We start from the raw sequence: 26337 nt of genomic DNA, 5'->3' as shown, positions 1-26337 counted from the left end.
TGGGAAGCGAGCATAATGCGTAGTCAAATCATGGAAGATTAGTAGAAATGCCATTAGGGTGTAGGTGACCCTTCCCTTCTAGTATATTACCCACAATTATATATAAATAAATTGGTATACGTATAATAATAATGTATAAGTAATTATATATAGGGCCCCTATCCCGAGTGCATGTCACCATGTGCGAGTATGTATGTATATGTATGTATCACCAATTTAATTAGACCTTTTTAAATATTGAAGAAAAAATATATCATTAAATAGTTAATTAGAAGGAAAAAATGAAGAAAAAATATGAAATAATAAAATTAATTAATAATAAAAGCAAATGAATAAAATAAATGATGAGCTTAATTAATAAAGAAAAAACAAAACAGCAAGCACGATAAAAAGAAAAATAAAAAAGAGCTTTATTGTTTTTAATTAGTTTTTATAATTAAAAATATCACAATCCAAAACAAATAAAGTGTTTTTACCAAAGGTCAAGAGTCAAATTTGAGAGATTAATGCATTTTGCTAAAGCTGAACCTAAGCCTGATGCACCCATTGCACCAATTTAATTTCCACTTTTTAAATATTGAAGAAAAAATATATGATTAAATAGTTAATTAGAAGGAAAAAATGAAGAAAAAATATGAAATAATAAAATTAATTAATAATAAAAGCTAATGAATAAAATAAATGATGAGCTTAATTAACAAAGAAAAAACAAAACAGCAAGCATGATAAAAAGAAGAAAAAAAAGAGCTTTATTGTTTTTAATTAGTTTTTATAATTAAAATTTTAAATTAACTTTTATAATTAAAAATATTACAATCCAAATCAAATAAACTGCTTTTATTAAGTGTAAATTTTAATAGCAAAAAATGAAGAAAAAGTATCAAATAATAAAAAATGAATAATAAATAATTAATTAAAAATTTAAATGAAAATTAAGTTAAAATAGCTAAAAAATTTTTATTTTAATAAAAATCATTAAATAATAATGATAATTTCTATAATAAAAATTATTTATTTAAATAAATTGAAAATTATATATACAAAAAATATTAATAATAAAAAAAATAATATCTTTTAATTAAATATACTTGAGATCAATATGTAGAATCTAATGAGGTAAATGTGAAGAGCTTAAAAACTTTTTTTATAAATTAAAATAAATTTAAAGGATATTAATATAAAAATTAATAATTACTTCTTCTAATTAGTTATATTCTATAATCTATTATATCATTTATTTATTTTTCAAAAATATTAAATAGCAATTTATTAAATTTGATTAATTTATTAATTAATTATAATATCACAGAAAAAATAATTTAACATTCATTATTTAAACTTAATATTTGTATTTAAAATAACACTTAAAAATATATATAGTAGGAATTAGAGATGGTCAGTTATTTATTTAGCCCTATTTGAAAAAATTCTAGTATTTAATGTTTTGAAGAAAAATTTTTAAAAAAGACTAAAATTAAAAATTTAATAGAAAAATCATAAAGATTTATATGAATTAAAATTAAGAATATTTTTAATTAAATTCTATTATAAAATTATTATTTTTATATAAATTATATTGAAACACATCAACCATTCAAAAAAATAGTGATATCAAATCACTAAATTTTCGAATGACATTTAGCTATACCATTTATACATTAAGAAATTTAAGATACCTATATTAATATTTGATTAATTTACTTATAAATAGATATTTATTTTTCAAATTTATCAAACTTTTTCTGCATAGAAATTCATCTTCCTAAACATAACACATTTAGCCATAAAAGAATTAGATTTACTTTTTAAAGATTTGACTGATTTTATATCAAAAAGGATTATAAGAAGTAATCCTTAAGACCAAAGAAGAATCCAAATTTATGACATTGCAGTACTCATTTTTAATAAATCTAATGTTATAAAAATACTCAAAGTGATAGCAATTATTTCAAATAAAAGAGCAATCAAGAAATGACCACATCTACAACTTGTAATGTTTTTAGCACAAAAAAGCGCTGTTATTATTTTAACTAAGGAAGGAAGCAAAAAAGTAAATAACCAATACAAAATCATTCCTATTAAAAATTCAATAACCAAATAATCGTCTATTATTGTTGATAAGTTGTCTTTGTTGTACTATTTAATTAGAACTAAAAATTTAGAATAAATTAACTACAGAATCAAAATATTTATTATAACATGTCTTATTCTAAGCTTATTGCTAAAGTTTTAAAACGAATAATTACCTGCTTGAATTAATTAATAACCAGAATATTTTAATTTTGAAATTTTATCCTATCCATTATTTAATATAAGTAGATTATTTTAATATCCTTAGAGATTTTATAATGCATTTTAATAAACACCTTAGAGAATTAGCTAATTATTACAAATTTGTTGTTACTGTGTTTGTTATTGTTATTGTTGTTATTATTATTGATTATGTTAAATTCTTTATTATAATAATAAATCAGGTGATAAATTTATTGATTCTACTTATAAGCTAAACCTCGTTTACTATGGTTTTATCTACTAGCATTCTACTTTTTATTCATCTTAATTAATATCTTGAATATTTTTATTGTTATTAGATTAACTGAAATTATCTGGAACTGTTTAAATAGGAATGCCTGTGAGTAATTAGATTGGGCATATTTCAGTGTTAACTATACTTTAAGGATTAAATACCTTTTTGTTTATTACTTAATTAGAATTAATAAAGTTGTTTTAGTTTTTTTAGGAAAAATGTATCCAGCAATATTGCAAAATGGCTAAAAACAATAAATTAAGTATAGCTATGATAAGAGAGATTGTTTTTTCATTCAATTTAGCACCGAGTAGATGTTTGCAGTCATTTTGTGCTTGATGAGAACCTTAACTTTATGCGCATTTTAGACATCTTGATTAATTTGTATCAAACTAAATACACTAATCCGAAGGACAATCTGTTAATCCTTAATTTTATTTGCTTTCAATCTATTGCAAAAATCTTGAACGATCACTCTGTTCATTGGATATATTGTTTGCTAGACAAATACTCACAAAAAAAAATGAAGTTATTATCTAAATTAATTTAAATCTCATAAACAAGAAATATTTTTGCTTTTTGTTGTTTGTTCTTTAATTAGTTCTGTATATAATTTATACATTAATTTATTATAACAATTAAAATTGTATTATATATGGATAGATTGAGGTAATTAAGATATTGAATTTATTTTGTAAAAAACTAATTTATAAAATTTATAGTTATTATAATATCTTAAATTATTTAATTATTATTTTTCAGGTAAAGCAATTAGTTTATTATAATAAATAAAATTTTGTTATAGTATGAATAGATAGATTCTGGTAATAAAGTGATTAGATATATATATATATATATATTAATTACGACAATCACTAATTTACAAAATTTATTGTTATTATACTATCTTCAATTATTTAATTACTCTACATACAATATTTATTTTTAAGGTAAATCAATCAATCAATTTCAAGATTTATAAAAATCTTAGCTTACTATAAATAATTTATTTTTAAAATTGAATTTTTCTTGTAAGCTTGTGCTACAAAATTTGCAGTATAAAATTAGCAATTAATCAAAGAATTCGTCAAAGTACATTTAATATACTTATGAAGAGTATTAAAAAAATGAAAATTATAAAAATTATTTTTTTATTTAATTATTTTTGTATTAGAATTAAATTACAGAAATAGTTTATATAAAAATAACTCTCTCTCTTTATTAATAAATACTGATTGAATGATTATTCCAATAAATCTGATTGTTAAAGACATCATCTCTCATCAATACAAAAATATTTTATTAATTTAAAGTATTTTAATTTCATTTTTTTAAGAATACTATTAAAAATATTAAAATATAAAAACTAAGTAAGTCATTAATAAGATAAAAATTTACTTTTTAAATGTGTTTTTGTAGGAATAATTTTGGTTTTAAATAAAATAAATCAAAAATATGAATAAATTTTTAATTAATATAAGTTTTCATTATATATATTTATTTATTATCTTAATTGTGTTACTGTAATCCCCATATAATAATGTGACCCCAAAAATCCTATAATTTTTCTGCCTTAATTCGTGGGGTCTAATACTTTTAACAATACCCTGTAAATTTTCTTAATATTTGAGGAATTACAATATTTAAATTATTATTAAAAGTTAAACTTTGTTTTCTGAAAATATTGTTTTTGTTTACAAAATGAGTATAATAATTTTTTATTTTTCTCAAACTTTTAATTAGATTGATACTGAGAGAGATCATTTATTAAGTTGTTTAAAGCTTAGAAAAACAGAAAAAACAAGATAAGTTGATTTTTTGGTTAGTTTTGAGTATGTGAAAAATTTTTGTTTAGATAAGAAATAAATCAAAAAATGGATTTTAAAATTAAAAGTTACTTAAAAAAATTAAAAATTAGAATGAATTTAATAATATATAAAATAATAATATTAAAGCAATACTAACGAAATTGATATATGTATAGTTGCAAAATAAATATAGAAACAATTGTTTAATTAAGGGATTATTTTATTTAGTCTTTATATGACTTAATTTTTCTTTAGTGGCATTTTTATTTCAGAAATGTTCAAGACTATTGCTATAACTATGATTTAACGTAATTAACACAATTTTGGAGTTGATTTGTTTCTTGAGGACTGAGACATCCAATTAGTTTTTGGTAGAGATTGTTGTCTCTTTCCATACAGCTGGCCATAACTCCTTCGAAGTAAAGGATTTCATCAAATAATTCAAGAGGACTTGTGTAACTGAGAATAACTTTACTTTTGAATTCAACATTTTCTTCATAATCCTCATCATTTTCATCATCATCATCGTTAGCATTATCATTAGGATTATATTACATTTATTGTAATTGTTGATGGAATTATTGAACTTCAACTTCAGCTTGTTCTTCGTTATCTTCCTTTTCACCTTTCTCTCTGAGCTCCACTATTTCCATGCAGAGCTTGACAAGATATTGCATAAGTCCTTGCATAGATTGGAGGATTGTAGAAGGTAATTGATTCTCGTTTAACTTGAAAACAGAACTTATACCTACGAGCATTCTTTGCTTATCATAGTCAGCTTTAAAGTAGTTAAGTAAATCAAAGTATTCTCTAAAGAAACCACTAGTCCATCCATTGCTTTCCAATATTTATAGAGTGAGTAAAGGATTATAGTAGATACACAATGCAACAACTTCAATGTTAACAACTTTAAGAGGTTTGCACTAGGTATTACCCATTCTTTAGATAGATTAAGATACAATTTCAGGAAGAAGTTAGTCAATTGTATTTTCTTACATGTTTTCAACAAAGCCAATAAGTAAGCTTGTAGCCAACATTTAATCAACTTCGTTAAACTCACTAGAGTTAGAGTAAGTTATCTTAACCATTTCAAATAGCAATTAGATTAAGCTTTGGTTGAAAGGATCGCTTTGAGTTAAAATTACATCTCTTCCCTTTTAGAAATAGTTCTTCATAGGTCCAATCATACTATCCAAAGCTTCAACCCATTACTCTATTTATTTTTAAAAATTAAAATATTTTTTTAGTAAATATTTAAAATAAAAAGAATTCTGAAATGTTTTTTTGTTTTTCTTTATGTTGAAATTAAAAAATAAATGCTAAGAAATTATTTATTTTGGAAGTTTTTAAGATAAAAAATGAAATAAATTACTTCTGGAGTAACTTGTGTTTTAGGTGAGGATAGAGAAAAGTTAGATGTGATCATTTGAAGAAAGAGAGTTGATGTTAAGTTGAGGAGGGAATCCCAAAATTGCGTAACAAATAAAGGGATAGAAAATCCAAAGATTATTAGAAATGCAAGGAGACTTGAAAAGAAGAGTGTTGAGTAAACTGAATCCTTCTTCTAAGTAATGGAAATCTTTGTCAGTGAGGCAATCAATAATGAGTTTAAGTAAGAAATCGTTTTCCATTTTTGAATAAATTCCAACTTCTAAAGGTGACTCTAAAATTTAGTTGATAGCCTAAGTAATATTTAATATTAAGACTATTTAGCAAGATAAAAACATTTTAAAATAATAAAAATTACTTGAAGACAACCTGCAGCTGGGAGTTCACCGTCTTCACCTGCTTGATCTTCATCTAAATCCTTTTCTTTGTATCTATAAAAAGCTATGGATAAATGATTAGCTAAATCATAAGCGAAAGGAGTAATTTCATTAGTGAAGTTTTCTACGATGCATTCTAAAGCGCAAACTAAATTTTCATTATCTATTTATTGCATTAACTTGATATAAATTGAAAGCATATCAGACAAACCTGGACGGACTAAGTCTTTAACACCCTCTTAGTCAATGTAGTACTAGAGAGCAATAGAAGCCTTTACACGTACAACCAAATCACCGTCAATCATTCTTTAGCAAATACCCTAAATATTATTTATTAGTAAGTTAATTTTAAAATTGTTTAATATTTACAGCTATGATGGTGGATAAGTTTTAAGGATTTTTGAAGTCAAGGCCTCCATATTTACCAAGCAACCAGCAAGTACGAGCCTTAAGGATGTTAGCCTCAGAATTAAGTTCCTTAACGATGTAGCTTTAAATGATATTTTCTAATTGATCAGTAAGATTCTTCTCTTCATAGACCTTTTGTTGTTTTGCAAATAGTAAAATTAAGTTAAATCAGTATTAATTGCAAATTACAATTTATACTTGTTCTCTAATTACTCCCATAAGTTAGAAAAGACCCTCTTTCTGTGCAATTGTAACATTTTAATTGTTACGAGGATTCACTCCCTTGTCAAGACAATTCACAATCAAAGATAAAACATATTCCAAGTAAGATTCATTATTAGGATTTGTAATCTTGCAAGCTTCCTTGATCAACATGATTGAAGTATTCTTCATATTTTTTATGATTTATTTTAGTAAACATTTTTTAACTCTAATAAATTCATTCAATTATTTAAAATTAATTTTACCTTATTCACTAAAATAGAGTTATCTTCATCCTTGCGAATGTAATCTTCAGGATCTTGATTGTACAAGTTAAAATCTTCTGGAGTAGTTGAAAGCAAAGGAATGCAAATATCTAAAACAATCTTTTCAAGCACAGCTATTTATTAAAATTAAAAAATATTTTTTTGCTCAAAATAAATTAATTTAAATATTTATTTTTGATAAATTGATAATTCATGATGTTTAAAAGTTATTTAATCATTATTTCATTTGCAAAATTAATTTATTTATTAAGGTGTTTATATAAAAAATATTTATGTTGCTGGTTGTGATAAAAATGTTTGAATTTATTACGATGGAGAGCATTGAAGGTTTCATCATGGCCAAGGGAGTAGTAGATGAAAAGAATGCAGTTATTAATGACAATATCTGAAACGTATTAGCCTTTGTAATATTCATTAAAGAGAATTTCGAGCACAGATTCAAAGAATGGGACTGCATACTTTTACAAGAAAAGGCAAGAAATTTGTTGGATGACTCTGTCTTATGGATTCTTGAAGCAGTATTTATGGAAAATTCTTATTTTTATAATAATGTTAAGATTATTAATTTTTAGGGAAATAGATTATACTAAATAAATATATTAGATTAGTTAGGTATCTTGTTATAACACTTAAAAGAACAAACTAATTAATTACTTGATAAGGATTTTAAAGCACCACTTTCTGTTTTTCCAGTAAATGTTTTTGTCAGGGTTTTAGGATTAGTTGATGCTTTAAGGGATGTTGAATCCAATTAATATTTTGAAGATGACCATCCAGTTTTAGAATGTGCTTTATTCAGCCAAAATGATGGGGAATTGCATATCGATGGCCATGAAATAGATTTTAAGAATGCTTTTCAACAGAGGAGCAATTTATTCGCTGTAATTTTAAATCATTTAGCCTGCAAGGTTTTACAAAATAACTATAGACTTATTAATGATGTGATCCATGATTGCACGATTATCAATTTCAAATTCATATTTTTAATATAATTTTTCGAGAGCAAATAGACAGCCCTAAATTTCTTCCATGTTTTGGGAAGGAGCAAGTCTATTGATTACTGTTTCCAACAAATCTGGCCAAACAGCAGGATAGTCATAGTTAATGATTATGCTTAAAATCTTTTTGTAAACTTTACAGATTTATTGATCACTAATAGATCTAATTAAAGCATCTAAAATACTTTGTCTAAGTGTTGCCTTTTCTTTTGATTTATTAATTAATTAATTGTTTGTTAACATTATTTTTATGCGAATTTCAAAAAGTGCTACCTTATTCTAAAAGTTAATTATTGTTGTAGTTTTTGTTAGGAAGCCAGAAGTTTTCTACAGTATTCTTTAAATTAGCAATAGCTGAAAGACGAATGTTACTATCTTGTTGACTGTTACTGTCAGCAAGAATCATTAAAGATACACAGTAGTTTGGATTCAAGCAATTTTGTTGAATGAATTGCTATCCTTAATTAATCATTTGTTGATCATTAGAAAAAAATCCTTAAAATACTTAGATTAGAGTTTGTTGATCCACCATTTAATATTGTTTTACCTATTCAAATTTAAAGAGAATTATGAAAACTTAATGGGTTAGCCTTTTGAACTAATTTAATGATTAAGCATAATGAGAAAATAAGCGCTTTACCCTAGTTAATTGCTTTGTTTGTATGTTTGATTGTAAAAATGATATCTTCAATATAGTAAATTTTATCTTTTTTTATTAATTATTTTTTTTGAGTTTGAAAATTTGATAATTTAAGAATTGCTCAAATCTTTTCTTTTTCTTTTTCGAAATAGTTGTGTCAATATGAACATTATAAAAATAGCGCTTCTGATTTAACAAGCAAAACACTATTTATTATTCTATTAATATTGCAAATTAACATATAAGATCTTATTGATTCTGCAAATTCCTTGTTTTTCGCCTTAAGCGGGTAAAAAAAATTAAAAATTTAAAAATTTAAGATATTTACAAACTATTTGATTATTCATTCATTTTTGATGTTTGCGACCAAATATACGAAATATACGTTAATATTTTTTTTTCAATAAATAGAAACTTTCAATTAATGAAAAAATAAATAAAATCCCAAACAAATAATGCATAAGAAAGATATGAATAAATCTAAACGGTATATTTTTTATGGAATCTTAATAACTAAGATATTTATTTGTCATTATCTCATTAAGAAGGAAAATAAAACAAAAATGATATTTACATTTCTTCTTTTATATAAAATTAAATATTTACATTTTATTCAAAATATTAAGATATTTTTGATCGATCAACATTTCAGAAATTTCTATTAGATAGGCTTAGATTAAAATTCACCAGAATAAATTAAAAACAATTAATTATTTAAATAATTTTTATATTCGTTAAAACTCACTCTAATCTTGATTTATCTAAAAATTAGAAAAAAATATAGTTTTAATTTAAAATAAAAAAAACAAAAAAATTTTACAATAAAAAAATATTTTAAATAATTTTAAGATTTAAAACAAATCTAGATAAAAAAAATATTGTTTTTATAAATCATTTAATTAAAATTATTAAAAATATAAATTCATCAATTCATAATATATTATTATTATATTTAATTGAAAATAAGAAATCCATTCTTTGTAGTGTTTCATCAAAAATATTTGTTTTTTGTGATTCTAATCAATTAAAATAAGTAAAACGAAAAAATTTAGTTTATTTATCACACAAGATAGGAATGAAGGATTTGCCAATAAAGAAATCATAAAAAAATAAAGTAAGTCAAAAAAAGTAAATTCGCTGAAGAATTAATAAAAAAAAACAAATATTTTTCATAAAATATAAACTGAAAAAATGAAAAGCAATTGATGAATTTTCTGAAAAATAACTTTTTACTTTTTAATGAAATTGCTAAATTAGATTCATATTAAATTTTTAAAAAATGAATATGGAAGTTACTTCTTTTTAAAATTTCAATAGTTAATGATATAAAATTAATAATTGAACTTAGAAATGCAGAAAGTTATATTTTCAAAACGAAAAAATGGAAGGTTTTTTGCTTACTTGATTGTTTTGTGTGGTTATGCTTAAGTAAAAGCAAAAAAAGAAAGAATATGAACAATAGGATAGATATATAGTGAATATTATATATTTTTTAAATAGGGTATTAAATTGTTTAAATCTTCATTCTTGCTCGTACAATCCGTTTCCATGCCTTTTTTCGAAAAAGATAATCTTAGAAATTCTGATGAAATCATGTGAAAAGCTTACATTTATAAATCGGTGTTGGAGTTTATAGATTGCGAAGATTACTGTTATTACATTTGAGGCATCATCTGTGAACTACTTTACTATTAAGTAGTTTGCATACTACTGCTTTATTGTTGAAGTTGCAAATCTTTTGTTAGCTATTTAGTTTTAAAAGGAGGAATATTTTGTATATGTGAATTATAAATATGGTCAATATCATTTTCATTTTTCATTCTAATTCTATTTCTTTCCATTGTTTCTCTGCTTATATCTTAATCAGGATAAGCATCCATATATCTTTCTATAATTTCCTCATCTTCTAAATAAATTCCTGGTAACTAATTACCAAGAGTTAGCCAACCTGGCATAGTGTTGTGTGGTCTACCAAATAATTCTATTTTTTTCCCTCCAGGACACATTCTTTCTATTAAATTGTAAATCTCATCTGGTTTTCTACTTGTTTCTCTAACTTCTGAGACTATCACATCACAGTCGATTTTTCTATTTATCTTAGGATTACCTTTAATTCCTACAAGACAATGTTCTTTAGAGTGGTTCAGCCAGTGGCCTGTTCTTCCTGTTCTTATAATTCTTTGCAATTAATTTGTTTTTACCCAAATAATTTCTTCAACTCTTCTATATCCCCAATTAGTTAAGCACTCTCTACCAAGTTCCATAGCACGGCCAGTTACCCATAAAAAGATAACACCTTCCTCTTGAAGTAAATCAACTCTCATTGCTTTCATTTCTCTATCCTTTTATTATTTATAAAAATAAGTAAATAAAATTTCATTAATTTCTTCATTTAAAAGCTATTTCATTGTTAAAAGGAGTTTTGTAAAATCTAACTTTAAAACAAATAAAATGCAACTATTTTAATTAATATCTAATTCTATTGCGAATATCTTAAAAGAAAATGTAGCTTTCTGCTATATTTTCAAACTCATTAATGAACTTTCATATTATTAAATGAATATATCCCATCGAAAATTCTGAATAGATTTTAAAGCAATAACTTATATTAATTTATTTCTTACTTTCAATGTACCATAAGGAAGAGTCATATGAATATCCCAAGGAGGATCAGCCATTATACAGTTGAATTTACCCAAAATATTAAAATCTATTTGTCTTAGATCGCAGTTAATCCATTAAGGATTGAGTTTTTTTTCAATTCCATCTAGCAAAAGATTATCGTTATTCATGTTATTTATATCCACATCTAATTCATAATGAACGAATTTGCAGTAATCCATATGCCTGCAAGTATCTAAATAAGAACAGTTTCCTAAATTTTCATCTGTATGAGGACGAATTATCTTTCTGAAGTGCGCTTTGTTGCAAGGCACTGTGGAATTTCTTATTTATATACACTTATCTCTTGTACCACAATCACAGTAATCTATTCTTCTAGAGCCTTACTTTCTGAAAATAGCTAATGCAGATTCTTCTGCTGCTGAAATCTTATTCAATAAATTGCTTTTTTCTTTACTTTGTGTAATAACTTCCTTTTGAAGACCCGTTTCTTTCTTTAATAAATCTTCGATTTCCTTTTAATAAGTAAATAAATTGTCATACTTAGAGCGAACAAACTAACAAATAACATTTATATTAATCAATATAAATTTTTGTAAAAAATACTCTTTTTGATATTGCTTGTTTTGGTGGAGCTGTTGTTGAGCTGCTATTTGTCTTTGAAGAGGAAGGTTGAGGCTTTTTATCAAGGATAGGCATGAACTTTGGTCTATCTTTCGAAAATTCTCTTGATAGTTATTTAATTTTATCCTTGTTAATATCTACGATGAAATCAAACAATTTAGTTCCGACAGCACATGTTTCTAGCTTGATGGCTTTCTTGTCATTTAATTCTTGTAACAAAGGTATTAATTCTAATTTCTTAATAAATGAAGAAGAATCTTTAATATCACTGAAGGCCTCTATGAAATTCTCAAACAACTCAGCTGAGTGCATTGGGTAATCAAATAAATCACTCAAAAAATAATCTAATAAAATTGCGCGAAATTCATGCTAACTGGATGGTGGAAACTCAAGAAAATCATATTTTTATTTTTTTCCAGAAGGAATAATCATGCTAGGATTTAATAGCTGTAAAGGCTAAGATGGCTACATTCCCATCAAGCCAAAACTGTTCTAAAATTAATTCATCATTCCCATAGAATTCATTTAATTTTAAAGCATCTATTGCTATTATTGCTAAGATTACTACTGCTAATTTAACTACTACAATCCTTATTAAGAGGAATTTCTCTATGAATTTGCTTAAGAATTTTTCCCTGAACCAGATCCTCCATATTCGGAATTCTATCCTTGATTTGATGAAGAATTCTAATTATAACCCTATTGTGATGAGTTACGATTGCTATTTTTAGAGCTTGATCCTCCGCCGCCGTTGTTACTATTGTATTACCTGCTTTGACTGTCATCCTTCGAATAACTGCGGTCTTAATGAATGTCTCTTTTACTGCTTTAATAATTACTGCTATTGCTATTGTTATTGGCTCCACTGCTAGAATTACGAGCCTTGTGCTTTTTATTTGATATTTCCTAATCTTTTACAGAGCTTCCCATAATATTAATTAATATTAACTCTGTTTAGATAATTTTTTTCTTTAAATAATAAATCAATAAACTATAAATCTATCTTAGACGCTCTCTTAAAGCTTCTAAATATTTGATTCTATTAATTTAAGTATAAAATTTACAATTGCAGAAGCAAAACATATTCAAATCATCAAAATGGCTACTGCAAATCTTTAATAAAAAAATGCAATCATTTAAATAATTTTATTTATTTACACTAAAAAAATCTGTCTAAAAATTTATTTATTTATTTTTAACGAATTCTCTTTACTTATTAATTTATATTTCAAATTTTAGTGTACCTAGACTTATTTAAATTTAAGCAGTGAACCAACATATTCAATCATAATAAAAAGCTTCCACTGAATAAAAAAAATAAATATGATTGCTATCAATAATATTAAGCTTTTAACTACAAATAAATCAAAATTGACTTGTTTAATAAAAATAAAACTAAATAAAGAAATATTTATTTGTTTATTTAATGAATGAATGATTGTTTATTTTAATAATTCTATCAGACTTAATAAATTAATTAACTTTCAAATTATTAAAAAGAGTAAGAAATTAATAGAATATTTACAAAGGCAACTAATTTATTTATAAACAAGAATGAGGAATTCGCCAATGGCAAACGATTTAGAATTTTATACAAAAAGATTGAGGACAGAAGCTGCTAGACAGCAAAGCGATTCCTATTAGGCTTTTGTGCCTGTTTAGGTATTTGAAGAAATCGTTATACAAATAAGTAGAAGACTAGATAGCTTTGAGCAGAGATTGTATCAACTTGAGAATAGTAACATGTACAATGACGACATCCTTAAACTTATCAGAGAGGAATATAAATAATTCAGTGGCATCTATAAAACAAGTGTTTCAGATTTGAAATCAGACATCGAAATTCATAGCAAATACATCAAACAGCTAGAAAAGGCTCTTAATGATAATACTACTTTCTTGAACGATTTATCCAGCACCATAGCTACTAAAGAAGAGTTGAATAAAACTAATAGAGTAACCAACGACCAAATAGATGCTCTAAATAATGAGCTATAAAATTTCATCAACAGTGCCAACAAAAACAACCAATTCATGGTATTGAAGACCAAAGAAATGGAATTGCAGTTCGAAAATTTAAAAATAAATAATATTAACTCACAAACAAATTCTTATGATCTAAAAGAAAACTATATTGCCAGCAATCAAACAATGCAGAAATATGTAAATGAGCTGAGAGAAGAACAAACAATTATAGTATAGAAAATTTAAAAATCTGTTGAGAGAGAAATGGAATGGATTAAATCGAATTTGGTTAAAGTGATAGATTTAGTGATTCAGTAAAAAGAAATTTGATAGATAGCTAAAATCAATACAAAAAGCAGATAAATATTAATTTAATTATTGCAAATTATTTTGAATATATCAAAATACAATTTATTTATGTTTTATAAATTTTATTTGTAAAATATCTACTGATTGATTAATTGATTAACAAATTAAAAAAAAAGAATCTAAATTGATGAATTTTTACTTTTTTAATCTATTTTAGTTTAACTCAATATTTTAATTAAAATAAATAATTTTGCATTAATATTTCATAATTTTACTAAAAAAACTTTTTAATTTATTTTCTAATTAGCTTTTATAGGACTAATACACGTTTTAGTAACTACTTTTTCAGAATTACACTTAAAACAATTTAAAAAATATTTAAAGAAAGTTTTTAAAATTATTATTTATTTTATTTTGTTCTAATGTTAAAAGTAAATTTACTTAATTATCTTACATTTCAGTTATCTTTATTACTTATATTTGCATCTTTTCTAGATATTTAAATTAAGATTTTTATTATTTTATTTTAAAACTATCAGAAATAAAATATTCAATTTTATTAAATTTTATTTCAACTTAATATTTCAATTTTCTTTCCTAATTTTATTTTATCAACAGAGAGTCAAATTGTGTCTCTTCTAATTAAAAAAACGAGGGTAGCTAATTTATCAATTTTAACCTAAAATTTTTCTAAAGCCCATAATGTTGAAAAATATTTAAAAAAGGTTTTTTAGAATTGATAAATACCCTCTGATTTTTGAAGTTGCAATAAAGTTTTAGCTTATGGAAATAAGAATTTAGAATAAAATTAGTAAGAGGAGCAAAGTTTGAGGCGCAAAAACTATAAAAATGCAAAAGAAGATGAGCATGAAAAATATGAGTGAATGAAAGAAAAAAGAATGCAGATAATACAAAAAGTGGTTTGAGTAATATTAATCACACAACTAAAGAAAGAAAGATATCTTTTGGATGAGGTCAATAAGTGATTTAAGTTGCTTAAGATGACTTTGAAAGGTAGCGATAATAATAATAATTATTATTGCAAAAATATAATATAAGAAAATTAGAAAAGAAAGAAATTTATATATAATCCCACAAAAATAATATAAACATTAATATATATACTTAATATACAATCATAGAATCAATACGAGTGATACAAAAAAAACTCATAAGTAAAAAATTCGAGTGAAGAGAAAAAAGGAGGTCATCGCAAGATGGGTAAAAGAAGCTGCGAAAAGGGAGAAAGGGGGAAAAAATGCTAGAAGTAAAGTAATTTAAGTAATAATGTGAATGGAGTTTCTAAATTGATAACAAAGAGCCCATAACCATAAAATTAATCTCATCATTCTTACAGGACAAGATTATAAATTATGTAAAATGAGAAGTAAGGAATGAACTTAATGAATACGGAACTGACTGTAACTACTGCCTGTACAGTCACACTTTCAAATTATAATATGAATAACAGCAAAGGTTCTTACTTTGATTAAGTAACATCTTCATTTTGACAAATTATTTTTACACTTTAAGTGAGTTTATTTGTTTGTTCTGCTTTCAAATTTAAAGCCGCGTTTTTTGCTTTTAACTTTTTTAGAAATTACTTTTTTTGGGTAGCTACTTGCTCATTCGTCAGAAATATAAATATTGAAAAAATCAATAAATAAATAAATATACTATAATACTGCAATCATTTCATACCATATTCAAAGAACAAATAAATTATCCTAGATATTTTTGTTAGTAGAATGAGAGAGAATATCAAGCTAAAACGGATGAATCGTAGTATCAATTAGATGGGTGCAAGCGATTAGAATATAAAAATAGTTAGAATAAAAATAAAATTATGAAATATCTTTTTTATCATGTGATCAATAAACAACCTAATAAATCACCCCAATTAATCAATAAGTCAATTTTTTAGTTGATTTAATTATTGAAAAGAAATAGAAAAATGTAATAAAATTAACTAAGTCCAAAGAGTATTGAGCGAATAAACTTTAATTAAAATACGATCTAATCAATTTTTTTTTTTCGCTCAAAATTTTAATTTATTTGTTGCTCACCAATTGAAAAATAAATCAACTTATTTTCTTACTCAACAAAAAAACTCAATACTATTCTGACGATTAATTTATTATTTTTACAAAAACTTTCTACGTTACTTTTTTCTTTCTTTCTTTCTTTTTTTTCACCTAATCTGAATTTCCAAAATTTTCAGTGAAAACGAATGAATAAATGAATGACTGATCAAATAAATTATTAATTAATTTTCATTACACAAAAATTTAACAAATTTATAAATTAATATAATAAACATAGAGTTCGACTACTATAAACTGTGACTTTAGTACCACATTTGCTAATTCTACTTAGTAGACTTAATACAATAACACAAACTGTGCCATAATGGAAGATACTATCAATCCAGATTATTTTGAGCAATTTTTTAAAGTTGGAAACAATAACTAAAATAACCAGAGACCTAGAAGGTTAAAAATTTAAAAACTTTAATTCTAGAACAATGAAGATACACAAAAATTGCAGGACAAATTTAAGAATCCTCAGCTTTAACAAAAAAAAATAACAAAGAAGTAGCTCTAAAAATTCCAACCTCAAGATTTTCTTTCTGAATTAGAAGACATTTTTAAAAATTTAAATGAATCCATAAAGACTTACAATTATAAGATTCCTTCCAATCCAAATTACTAAAAAAAGGCTTCTGCCACCTAAATTTTCCATCCTATCACTTTCAAAAAGAGAATACTTCTCATAGACAACATTATAAAACTTGGAGTGTATTTCAATTACCAAAGACAGATTGTGCAGTAAGCAATCGCTCTTTTCGACACTCTCTTCCTCCAGCCTAATAACCAAATAAAGGAAAAAAACCTTTAACTGTATGCGATTACCTCCCTATTCATTTCAGCTAAGAAGGAAGTAAGCTTTTAATTTAATTTATCAGCTAAATATCTTAAGCTACCAATATACATACATAAATAACATGCAATTTAAATTTATGAGACACTTTAATTAAATTAATTTTCCTTAAATGTTAGGATTCTAATAAGTAAACGCTAGACAAATACGTAGAATTCACAAATTAGTACACAAATTAAGATTTTATCAACTGCGAGATGAGTATATTAAATGTATTTATTTATTCTTCCTTTCTTAGACACTTTTCATTTCTATCAAAAATTGAATTAAATTTATTTCTTTAATTTAGATTTTTAATTAATTTAATTTTCTAAAAAAAGCTCCTCAAGTGGTAAATCAGTCCTTTAAGTTTAGAAACAGTCAATGGAGTTATCATTGATTTGCTAGAAGGCAAATTTTTCGGATGTGGCTACATGAAGTAAAATTTCGCCTTCTAATTCCGTCTAAATGTGCTCGTAGATTTGATTAACTTGAAGTAGAACTTAACAAATTTCTAATACTGTATTAAAAACATTTCTCTAGCACTAATCTTCGTCAGTCTTACTATTGCTCAAGGTTGTTTTTCAAGCCTCGACTAAGCATAGATTGACTTGACAGAAAATATATTCCATCTCTGTAATTAAACCACTTCTTCTTGCAACAGTACCACTCTAGCTAAAATAAATGATATCTTTGCCCAATTCATGCGTAAATACTTCTACCTTACTTCTATCAGCGATATTGCTTTAGAAATTTAGTATGTTGCTAAGTTCCTAGACTTTCTCTCAGATCCAATTGTAAAAATTAAATTTAAATAAATTACAAAATATATTATTTAGTTAAAATATTAAAAAAATTAATAAATTAGCCATAAATTTAATCTACTTCAGTATTTTAATTTAATGAGAAATTTTAATCATTCGATAAATGAACGAGTAAAATAGGTTGAAAATAATTAATCTAGAAGCTAAAAATAATTAATTAAATAGCATAGAAGAAGATATAGGATAGATTTAAAAAAATGAAAACTTAAGATTCAAAAATTAAAATAAAACTAGAAAAATTATTTTTAAATAGATTAAATTGATTTGAATTTAAAATTATTAATTTGTGAAATTTATCTAAATCAAAATCTTGTCTAAGAAGAAAAATAAATAATAAAAAATTAGATTTTAGAAAAAAAAATAAGAAAAAATTTGATTTTATAAAACAAACTGAAAAAATGGAAATATAATTTTTAAAAAGTAAGAAAAAATCTATTTTATTCAATCTGAGTTGTAATAAAATATTAAAATGAATTAATAATAAAAAATTGATATTAAAAGTAATTTAAAAAATTAGAAAATAAAAATGGCAAATTTTATTTCAAAATTATTTTTTAGCTTTATTGATAATGATAAAAATTAATATTAAACATTTTTATTATTTAAAAAAGATTTATTAAGTCCCTAAAAAGATCCATATTTAAGCACACTTCCCAAACGCAGTGGAGTTTATTTAAACTTCAAAGTTCTTGTGAACCACTTATTTAAACAAACAAACAAAAATAAACAAACATTAATCGACCAATCATCATCTATCTAATAATCTATCTATCTATCAATCTACCTACCTACCCATAAAAAAATAAAAAACAAAATAATTATCAGCATTTTAATAAATAATAAATATTTCTTAGTTTAAAAAACAATTAGAGTTATTGCAAACATAATTGAGCTGAAAGTTAAACAAACACACACACACACATAAATAAATAATTAAATAAATAAATAAAATTAATAGATCATTTTTAATAAATAAAAAATATAACTTAATTATAATTTCTCCTTGAACGAAATGATTTTTCTTTACTTTCTTCAAACTTTGAAGTCTATTTCAACTTAAGTTGCAAACCAAATTGAACTAACTTATAAAATATTTGCTAATTATGACCTTAAATAAATAAATAAATATAAAAAATAAATAAATAGATCAAATAACAAGATATACATCATGATAAATTAATGAAAAAATAAAAATATAAGTTAACTAACTAACTGTCCATACTGTAATAAGAAAATGCTCTTATTTGTAAAAGCACATAAAACCCTAAAAATACCACCTAAACATAGGTAAATAAAATTAATTAAAATAAGCATTTATGCTTATATAATAAAAATGAGTAAAATCAATCAATACCTTTTCAATTAAAACCAACTAATAATTACATATGTATAAATGCATGTAAAACAAATTCTTATTGTCCTTTAACGCTTTTACTATTACCTACCTCAACTTTCACAAATAATTAGTTCATGCTATTAATTCCTATATGTTATTTAACTCTTCCTTGTCTATTTAAATAATTTTCAGTTATTTTACTTTTATTTATTTGTTTGTTTGTTATGTTTTTTTAGTTCATTTATCTGATTTCAAATTTCAACTTTTTGAGCCACGTTTTTTTTATGATTAAAATGATTAATTATAACTTTAATTAATATTATAAATTTTATTGAAACTTAAAGTGTTTATAATTAAATTGATATAAAATAGTAAAAAAATTTTTTTTTTTTAATATTTACACAAAATTTACTTAAATTTATTAAATAAAACTATTTTCTAAAAGCATTAAAATTTGATTTTTTTTAATGTTTTATAAATGAATGAAAGTATTATTTTTTTGTTTTTAAATTTTCAAAGATTTCAATTAATTTCAAAACAAACTTTGAACAATTATTATATAAATGCATGAAATTTTTAATATTTTATTTGATAATAACAAAGTGTGATTAGGTTAAGCTATTGATTTGCATTTTGAAATGAATTCAAATTCTAATTTTAATTAAATTTTTATAAAAATGGATTTTTATTCAAATCTTTTGAAAGTATTATTGACATCAATTTACTTAACTTTTTTATTTTTTAAATTTTCAAAAATGAATGAAAATTTGAATTTTATTTGATCAAAGATCTAATTTTCATAAAAAATATTTTGATTAAATATTTCTGCATTTTTTTCAAAAGATTTTAGATATTAATTCAGTAAATGGAATGAAAATATATGAAAAGAGTTACTCTTTAAAGAAATTAAACCAACAATATATAAATTTGATTGTATTAATTCACAGTATAGAAAGCTATTATTTGTTAAAAATACATAAAATTTTAGTAGAAGAATATTAATAGAATTAAAATAGAATAATAAATTTAATAAAATTTTCATTTACAATTTGAAATATTATAAAATAAAAAATAAATAAATGTAGATTTGTAAAATTAAAAAAAACAATTTATAAAGATCCAAAATTTTTCTAGTTATATCTTAGTTTTTATGTTTGAATTTGTGGAGATAATATTTAGAAGCGAAAATATGGAATAGATTGAATCAGTTTAAAATAAATAAATCTTTTCTATCTTTTTGAATGTTATTTTTGTTTTTTACTGATTTAAATAATTAAAATTTGCCATTCAAAATAACAAAATAATACTAATAAAATAACTTTTTATTTAAATTTCGTTTATGTTTATGAAAATAAGTCAAATTAATTACAATTTCAACGTTTGAAATCTAAAATATGATTGTAAAGTCTATCTAAGCCAGAAAATAAATAAATAATAAATGAATGTTTCAATTTCGTAAAAAAATTCTACTGAAATAAAATGGCTTTGTTTTTAATCACAAAAGTCGAATAATTATTTATATAAAGGAGTAATTGAAAAGTATATTTTAAGGTTAGTTAGTTAGTTAGTTATTTAAAGTAATAAATAATTTGATGGCAACTTTATGAATATATATAAATGTTATGAAATTAATAAATACTTTTAAAATTCATTAAAACCTTATAAATAGAAGGTATGTAGATAATTTATTTAAAGTAATTTATATTCGTTCAGCTTAATGTGAATGCACATACATGCTTTTATATTTAATTATTTCAGGAAGTGTGTGTGTGTGTGAGTGAGTGATCAATCAAATGTTTATTTAGTAACTCGTTTTTTTTGTTAAGATTTTTGGTTATTACAATAGTAATTATTATAAATAGAATGGTAAATGGTTAGGTATGTAGTTAGGTAATTGTATGTATGTATTTATGTATTTTTAGAGTGTGAGAATATGATTTGCTTTAATTATTGAAGAGATTTTTTTTATTTATATTTTTGATCTATTATATCTATTTAAGATATATGTGATGGAGTAAAAATTTATTTGTGGTGTTTTTAAATGAAGAAAGAAGAAGAAATTAGTATTTGTTTTGGGTAACTAAGAAGATTTATTTGGATTTATTTATTTATTATGAGATTATGGTTAATTTTTTATTAAGTTCTATATAAATATTTTTCTTTATTCTTAAATATTATTTAAATTTGTTTGTTTTTATTATGTCTTTTTTTTAATTTATTCAATCACATATTGTCCATGGAGTTCATTTGATCGTCAGACAGCACTATCTGTGTTGAATTTATTGATTTTATTTGAGGGTTAGAGACTTAAGAGTCATCAGAGTCCATTTTTTTTTCTTCCTTTACGAAACGACCTTTAACTCTTTAACGGGTCTTAGCGATTTTCTTTCTTACTTCATAGCGGAGTACATCCCATTTTCTAGTTAGCTTCTTAATCAAATACTTTTCAATTTTTTATCTACGAAGTTCTCTTCTCTTTTGCATTTCTTCTGGGGTTAGCTAAACACCAAATATTATGTTGGGCTAGTACATAATTTGGGATTATTGAGGTTAGTTTTAACTTGAGACTGAGGATTGCATTGGTGAAGGAACTTATTGTGTCTGAGAATTATTTTGCACGTTAACCTCAGAGCCTGTTTCCTTTCTCATTAAGTTTTAGAAGATATTCAATGAGGCTTCAAGTATGAGATTCTTTACATTAGATTATTGTTGTTATGGGGAGGAATTAGAGTTAGTTGAGTCGATTCCTAAGTCCTAAAGCATAGAATTTTATTTAGATTGCATAGAACGAATTGGCTTTGGAATAAAAACTTGTCCACTGATTTTACGTTCGAACTAGCTCTGAGGAAATAGTGAAAAGCTATTCAAATCGAAAAGACCCTTGAAGTCTTCAGCAGATTAAGATGCATCCGAGTTAGATCTACCCTTCTCAATCAAGTAGCTTTAGTTTGTCTATATCTAAGATTGATATTAATGTTACTATTGTTATTATTGTTGTTATGTTTGTTAGTTTTGAGTGAGTAGAGCCAGTAAGAGATTTAAATCTTTAAGATTGCTCTAGCCGTAATAAGATGTGTTAGAAGAAGGGAGATAGTCCTAAGACCCTACGCTGGAGTTGGAGAGAGCTCTGTCGCGGATCTCGGTGGAGGCAAGAGAGTCGGTGTCACTAACTGCGAGTTTGGTAGAATGCAATAAGAAGTTGTTCATGTCAAAAAAGCTCATTTTAGAAGGATTTCTTTATATTTATCTATATATGTTTTTTGAAGATTAAAGTAGAAATTTTCAATGGATTTTTATTTTTTTTGGTTTTTAATTATTTGTTTCCTCTTTTTAGAGGCAGTGAATTTTTAATTTTCTTTTTTTATAATTAATTATGATTTTAAAATGCGCAATCTATAAGGCTTTTTAAACTCTACAAGAAAAAGAAGAATCTTATTAGATTTTAAATTTTTAAATCATTACGCTATGCAAATCGATTAGCAATAAACAACTTATTTCTAACGGTCTTAAATCAATTAAATTGCCTAGTATTAATCATAGATTCTCTTTTTCCCCACTGTTAACTAGCTTTTTGGGTATTCTTGTACACAATATATCGTCAGATTTCTAATTTTTTTCCACAAAATTTAGAAAGCTGTTCAAAACAAATATATTGTCGATTACTATATTTTAACACGCACTTCCTTCACTGGTAAATAATAAGCAAGTAAAAAAAAATCAATGGAAGCCATTTAAATATTTTTTTCAACATATCACTAAAAAAAACTCTAACAAGAGCAAGATATCATGCCTTTGAATATTAAAATAGAAATACATCTTTCTGCTGTATTACCAACAAAAAATAAGCCACATAATTTGGTAGAATTCCTACATTTAAGTTTTCTGCTTCTACTAGAATAATTTCTTTTCTTTCTACTTTGTTAAAAGTATTTCAAAAATTATGGCTCTAAATTGCGATGATCTTATTGACATCTAAGTGAAATTCATTTTTTGAATCTTACTTTATAATTTTTATTTTCTAAAATAAAGTCTTAAACATACCCAAAATATATTTTAAATCTCATCAATCTATTTATATATATTGAATCTGTTAGATATTTTAAATCGCTTAGGAGAAAAAATTCACAAATTAATAATGCATTGCCCTCACATTTAGGACTCAGTATTTTATTTATTGATGAATTGATTTGAACAAACAAGATGCGTAATTAAATGAAGATCAAACAAAAGAATAAATAAACTAATTAATTAATAAAATTAGAGATAGTTTATTGATTGATTTTTCATTTAATTATTTAGCATTTCAAATATCTAGAATTCACTCTAAATTATTTGTTTCTTTGATTGTTTAATTTACCAATAATTTACTTTTTTACATTTAAATATTTGTTTTAAATATCTTTTTGCATCACAGATTTAAATAAAGAGATTTGAAATCTTTGCATAAGTTCGCAAAAATTTTTAAAAACTTTTAGCTTGTTTCAACATCATAAAAATACACATTAAAAATATAATAAACAATAGCATTTATTTATTCTTCATTCGAATCACCTAATCTTATCTTCTTAACAGAATAAATTTTTAAGCATAGCATCAAAGAAATTTCAATTTTAACAAATAAGTTTTATACTATAAATTTCTTGATAAAGTAAATTAGAATCCTCATGTAAAATACTCTAAAATTTATTAAAAAGAAAGAGTTTCTATTCAACAATTAAAATAGACTAGCATAAGGTATTAGGTCTAACTGTTTAATTTTAATCACTCTGAATAAAACGTTCACAAATGAAAATTTAAAATCAATTTATGCTTAGAAATTTTTAATTTTGCGAAGATATTTGATAGATATTTGTTAAAACATACTTTTAAATGATAAATCCATTCAAAATTTAACTCTTAAAAGGGATATCAAAAATTTGAACGAATATAGTACTTGATTGGTGATTGAAAGAGACAAAGACTGATCTCAATAAACTGATCGATTGATTAATATATTGTTTTACCTTGATGATTAAAAATAAATAGATAGATAGAAAGAAAGATCAATCGAATTATTGAAGGGTAATAAAGTAAGTCTATTTATTTATTTACATTAACTATTTTTTCTGCCCCCACAAATTTGATATCATAAATGTTTCTTGCACATATACGTTCAAATTAATTAAATAGCTTGATTGTATTTATTAATAACCATATATTAGTTAATCAATTCGAATTATCTGATTAATAAAACACACCTTTTCACTTCTCTTTCAACATTATTATTTAATACTTATCTGTTTAATTCAAATGAATATGCAACTCACCAAAACAAATTTTGCTTATTCATCATCATTTAACTAAGAGTTTTCATAGGATTGCTCAACAATAAAACTCATATAACTTATCCTCAATAAAAAGAAAAAAATTTTTTATACTTTGTTTTTTTTTTGCTTGTATTATTAAATAAATTAGTAGTTATTTAAGCAACTACCTGCGTTTTCATTCAAAATTTTTTATCTATTTTTTAGAAGAAAGAACAAATTTTTATTTCACACAAAAATCACGCTTCCGCAAACACAACACAAACAATCACAAACTCAAAAAAGAATAAAAATCAACATTTCTTTCTGTTATCAAATATATATAAAATGGGTAACACGAATAGCCAACTAAAAGTTTATTTAAAAGAATTTGATGACCTTAAAACCAACAGATTTGCTAGAATAATTCTCTAATCTTTGAAATCTTTCTCTTATGCTTACGCATTTAAAACAATAATTACAATACTCTCTAATTTAAAAAAGATAAAGAAGAACCCTCTTCTTTTCTTAAATATCCTTTTTGGGAAATAGTAGATTAACACTGGGTTATTCTTAGGCACTTACTGCTTTATTATGAAAATGTCAAACACTTTATTGAATGATATTTCAAATCACCGAAACATAAATTCTTTTTTAAGTGGTTTCTTTGGAGGCTTAATTAGTATTCTATTTTTAAACAAAAGCATAAGATCTATATTTGGACTCTATGTGGCCACAAGAAGCTTTGACATTATATATGAGGCTTATGTTAAAGATAAATGGTATAAAAACTTTAAATATGATAAAACTATCCTTATGTGCGCTTTCCTATTCTTTTTGGGATATGCGTTCTCTCATGAACCTGGAACTATGCCAAAATCAATGATTAACTTTTTTGTTGTTATGGCAAGAGAGCATGAAAATGATAAAATATTCCACTAGATTTGGGTGCATAAGACCAATAAAGAGTTAATGAAGAGAGGAATTGAGCCTTACGACCCTATTAAAATACTATATAGCAGTAAATGAAACATAATTAATACCATTTAAATTATTAATAAAATTAATGCTATTTAAAAATATTTCTTTTGAAGTAATTCTTTATAGCTTTTAATAACTTACTTAGCTTACTGGCTAAACAAATCTCCTACTTCTATAAATCCTAAATATTTACTAAATGTTAATCATATTTCATTTTACTTATCCATTTCTTTTAAAATTAATTTTTAATTTTTAACTTCCATCAACTAATCTATGATAAACACAAATAAAAAATTTTATAATTAAAATTCACTCTCTGTCACAAAAAAAATCCTATTTCAAACTGAAAAAGAAAAAAAATTAATATTTAACAAACATAATAATAATTTTTATTTACAAACAAATCAAATTTTTTTTATATTCTCTCTTAATTAAAACAACTAACAGAATTGTATTATTATAATCAAATTTAAAATATCTATTTAAATACCTTCCATTTATTTTTCATTTATACCTTATTTCTTCAATTTTATGGCTAAATATTTTATTAATAATATGAAAAAAATATTATTTTAAAAAATTTTTTTAATTTTGGGGTTAATATAATTTGGGGTGAATTAATGAGAACTTACAGTTTATTAAAATTTTTAATATTTGCATTTAATAATAAATAATATTTTTCAAAAAAATATTTTCAAGCTAACTAAATAAAAACCTTTTATAGCAATCATATAATATAGATATAAACTTAAAATACAAAAAAAAAAAAAATTAAATAAATATTATTATATTCTTATTAAAAAATTAAAAATTTTTGTTTTTAAAATTAATTATTAATAA

The 26337-nt window shown here is 23.5% G+C and overlaps 8 protein-coding genes across 8 annotated transcripts; 3 read left to right on the top strand and 5 right to left on the bottom strand. All coding sequences in view use genetic code 6, as the record gives it.

The window, feature by feature from the left end:
- Positions 1-1731: 1731 nt before the first annotated feature.
- On the bottom strand, positions 1732-3084 carry TTHERM_000962200 (transmembrane protein, putative; the record flags this gene model as incomplete). Its single annotated transcript, XM_012798629.1, has 1 exon — positions 1732-3084. The coding sequence occupies one exon, from the start codon at positions 3082-3084 to the stop codon at positions 1732-1734; it is 1353 nt and encodes a 450-aa protein (XP_012654083.1).
- Positions 3085-4613: 1529 nt separating this feature from the next.
- Positions 4614-8527, bottom strand: TTHERM_00962200 (importin-beta amine-terminal domain protein; the record flags this gene model as incomplete). Its single annotated transcript, XM_001020259.1, has 9 exons — positions 4614-5548; positions 5708-6017; positions 6083-6421; positions 6471-6641; positions 6708-6896; positions 6977-7110; positions 7308-7531; positions 7652-8201; positions 8269-8527. 9 exons carry the CDS (start codon positions 8525-8527, stop codon positions 4614-4616), a joined length of 3111 nt encoding a protein of 1036 aa, XP_001020259.1.
- A 130-nt stretch (positions 8528-8657) lies between these two features.
- Positions 8658-9714, top strand: TTHERM_000962199 (hypothetical protein; the record flags this gene model as incomplete). Its single annotated transcript, XM_012798628.1, has 4 exons — positions 8658-8690; positions 8788-8924; positions 9047-9122; positions 9262-9714. 4 exons carry the CDS (start codon positions 8658-8660, stop codon positions 9712-9714), a joined length of 699 nt encoding a protein of 232 aa, XP_012654082.1.
- A 442-nt stretch (positions 9715-10156) lies between these two features.
- TTHERM_00962190 (N6-adenosine-methyltransferase 70 kDa subunit) lies at positions 10157-12811 on the bottom strand (the record flags this gene model as incomplete). The annotated part of the gene is made up of 4 exons (XM_001020258.2): positions 10157-10187; positions 10244-10977; positions 11260-11772; positions 11864-12811. The coding sequence occupies 4 exons, from the start codon at positions 12809-12811 to the stop codon at positions 10157-10159; spliced, it is 2226 nt and encodes a 741-aa protein (XP_001020258.2).
- A 624-nt stretch (positions 12812-13435) lies between these two features.
- On the top strand, positions 13436-14176 carry TTHERM_00962180 (hypothetical protein; the record flags this gene model as incomplete). The annotated part of the gene is made up of 1 exon (XM_001020257.2): positions 13436-14176. One exon carries the CDS (start codon positions 13436-13438, stop codon positions 14174-14176), a length of 741 nt encoding a protein of 246 aa, XP_001020257.2.
- A 1196-nt stretch (positions 14177-15372) lies between these two features.
- On the top strand, positions 15373-18593 carry TTHERM_00962160 (amine-terminal domain cyclin; the record flags this gene model as incomplete). Its single annotated transcript, XM_001020255.2, has 5 exons — positions 15373-15648; positions 16478-17095; positions 17215-17307; positions 17416-17871; positions 18510-18593. 5 exons carry the CDS (start codon positions 15373-15375, stop codon positions 18591-18593), a joined length of 1527 nt encoding a protein of 508 aa, XP_001020255.2.
- A 2864-nt stretch (positions 18594-21457) lies between these two features.
- TTHERM_00962140 (CCT motif protein) lies at positions 21458-22456 on the bottom strand (the record flags this gene model as incomplete). Its single annotated transcript, XM_001020253.3, has 1 exon — positions 21458-22456. One exon carries the CDS (start codon positions 22454-22456, stop codon positions 21458-21460), a length of 999 nt encoding a protein of 332 aa, XP_001020253.1.
- Positions 22457-24805: 2349 nt separating this feature from the next.
- Positions 24806-25711, bottom strand: TTHERM_000962139 (hypothetical protein; the record flags this gene model as incomplete). Its single annotated transcript, XM_012798627.1, has 2 exons — positions 24806-25527; positions 25639-25711. 2 exons carry the CDS (start codon positions 25709-25711, stop codon positions 24806-24808), a joined length of 795 nt encoding a protein of 264 aa, XP_012654081.1.
- Between the last annotated feature and the right edge of the window lie 626 nt (positions 25712-26337).

This window comes from Tetrahymena thermophila, assembly GCF_000189635.1.
Source record: "Tetrahymena thermophila SB210 genomic scaffold scf_8254575, whole genome shotgun sequence".
NCBI classification, from domain to species: domain Eukaryota; phylum Ciliophora; class Oligohymenophorea; order Hymenostomatida; family Tetrahymenidae; genus Tetrahymena; species Tetrahymena thermophila.
Note: the sequence above shows the minus strand (reverse complement) of the source record. Positions and strands in the feature narration are given on the sequence as shown.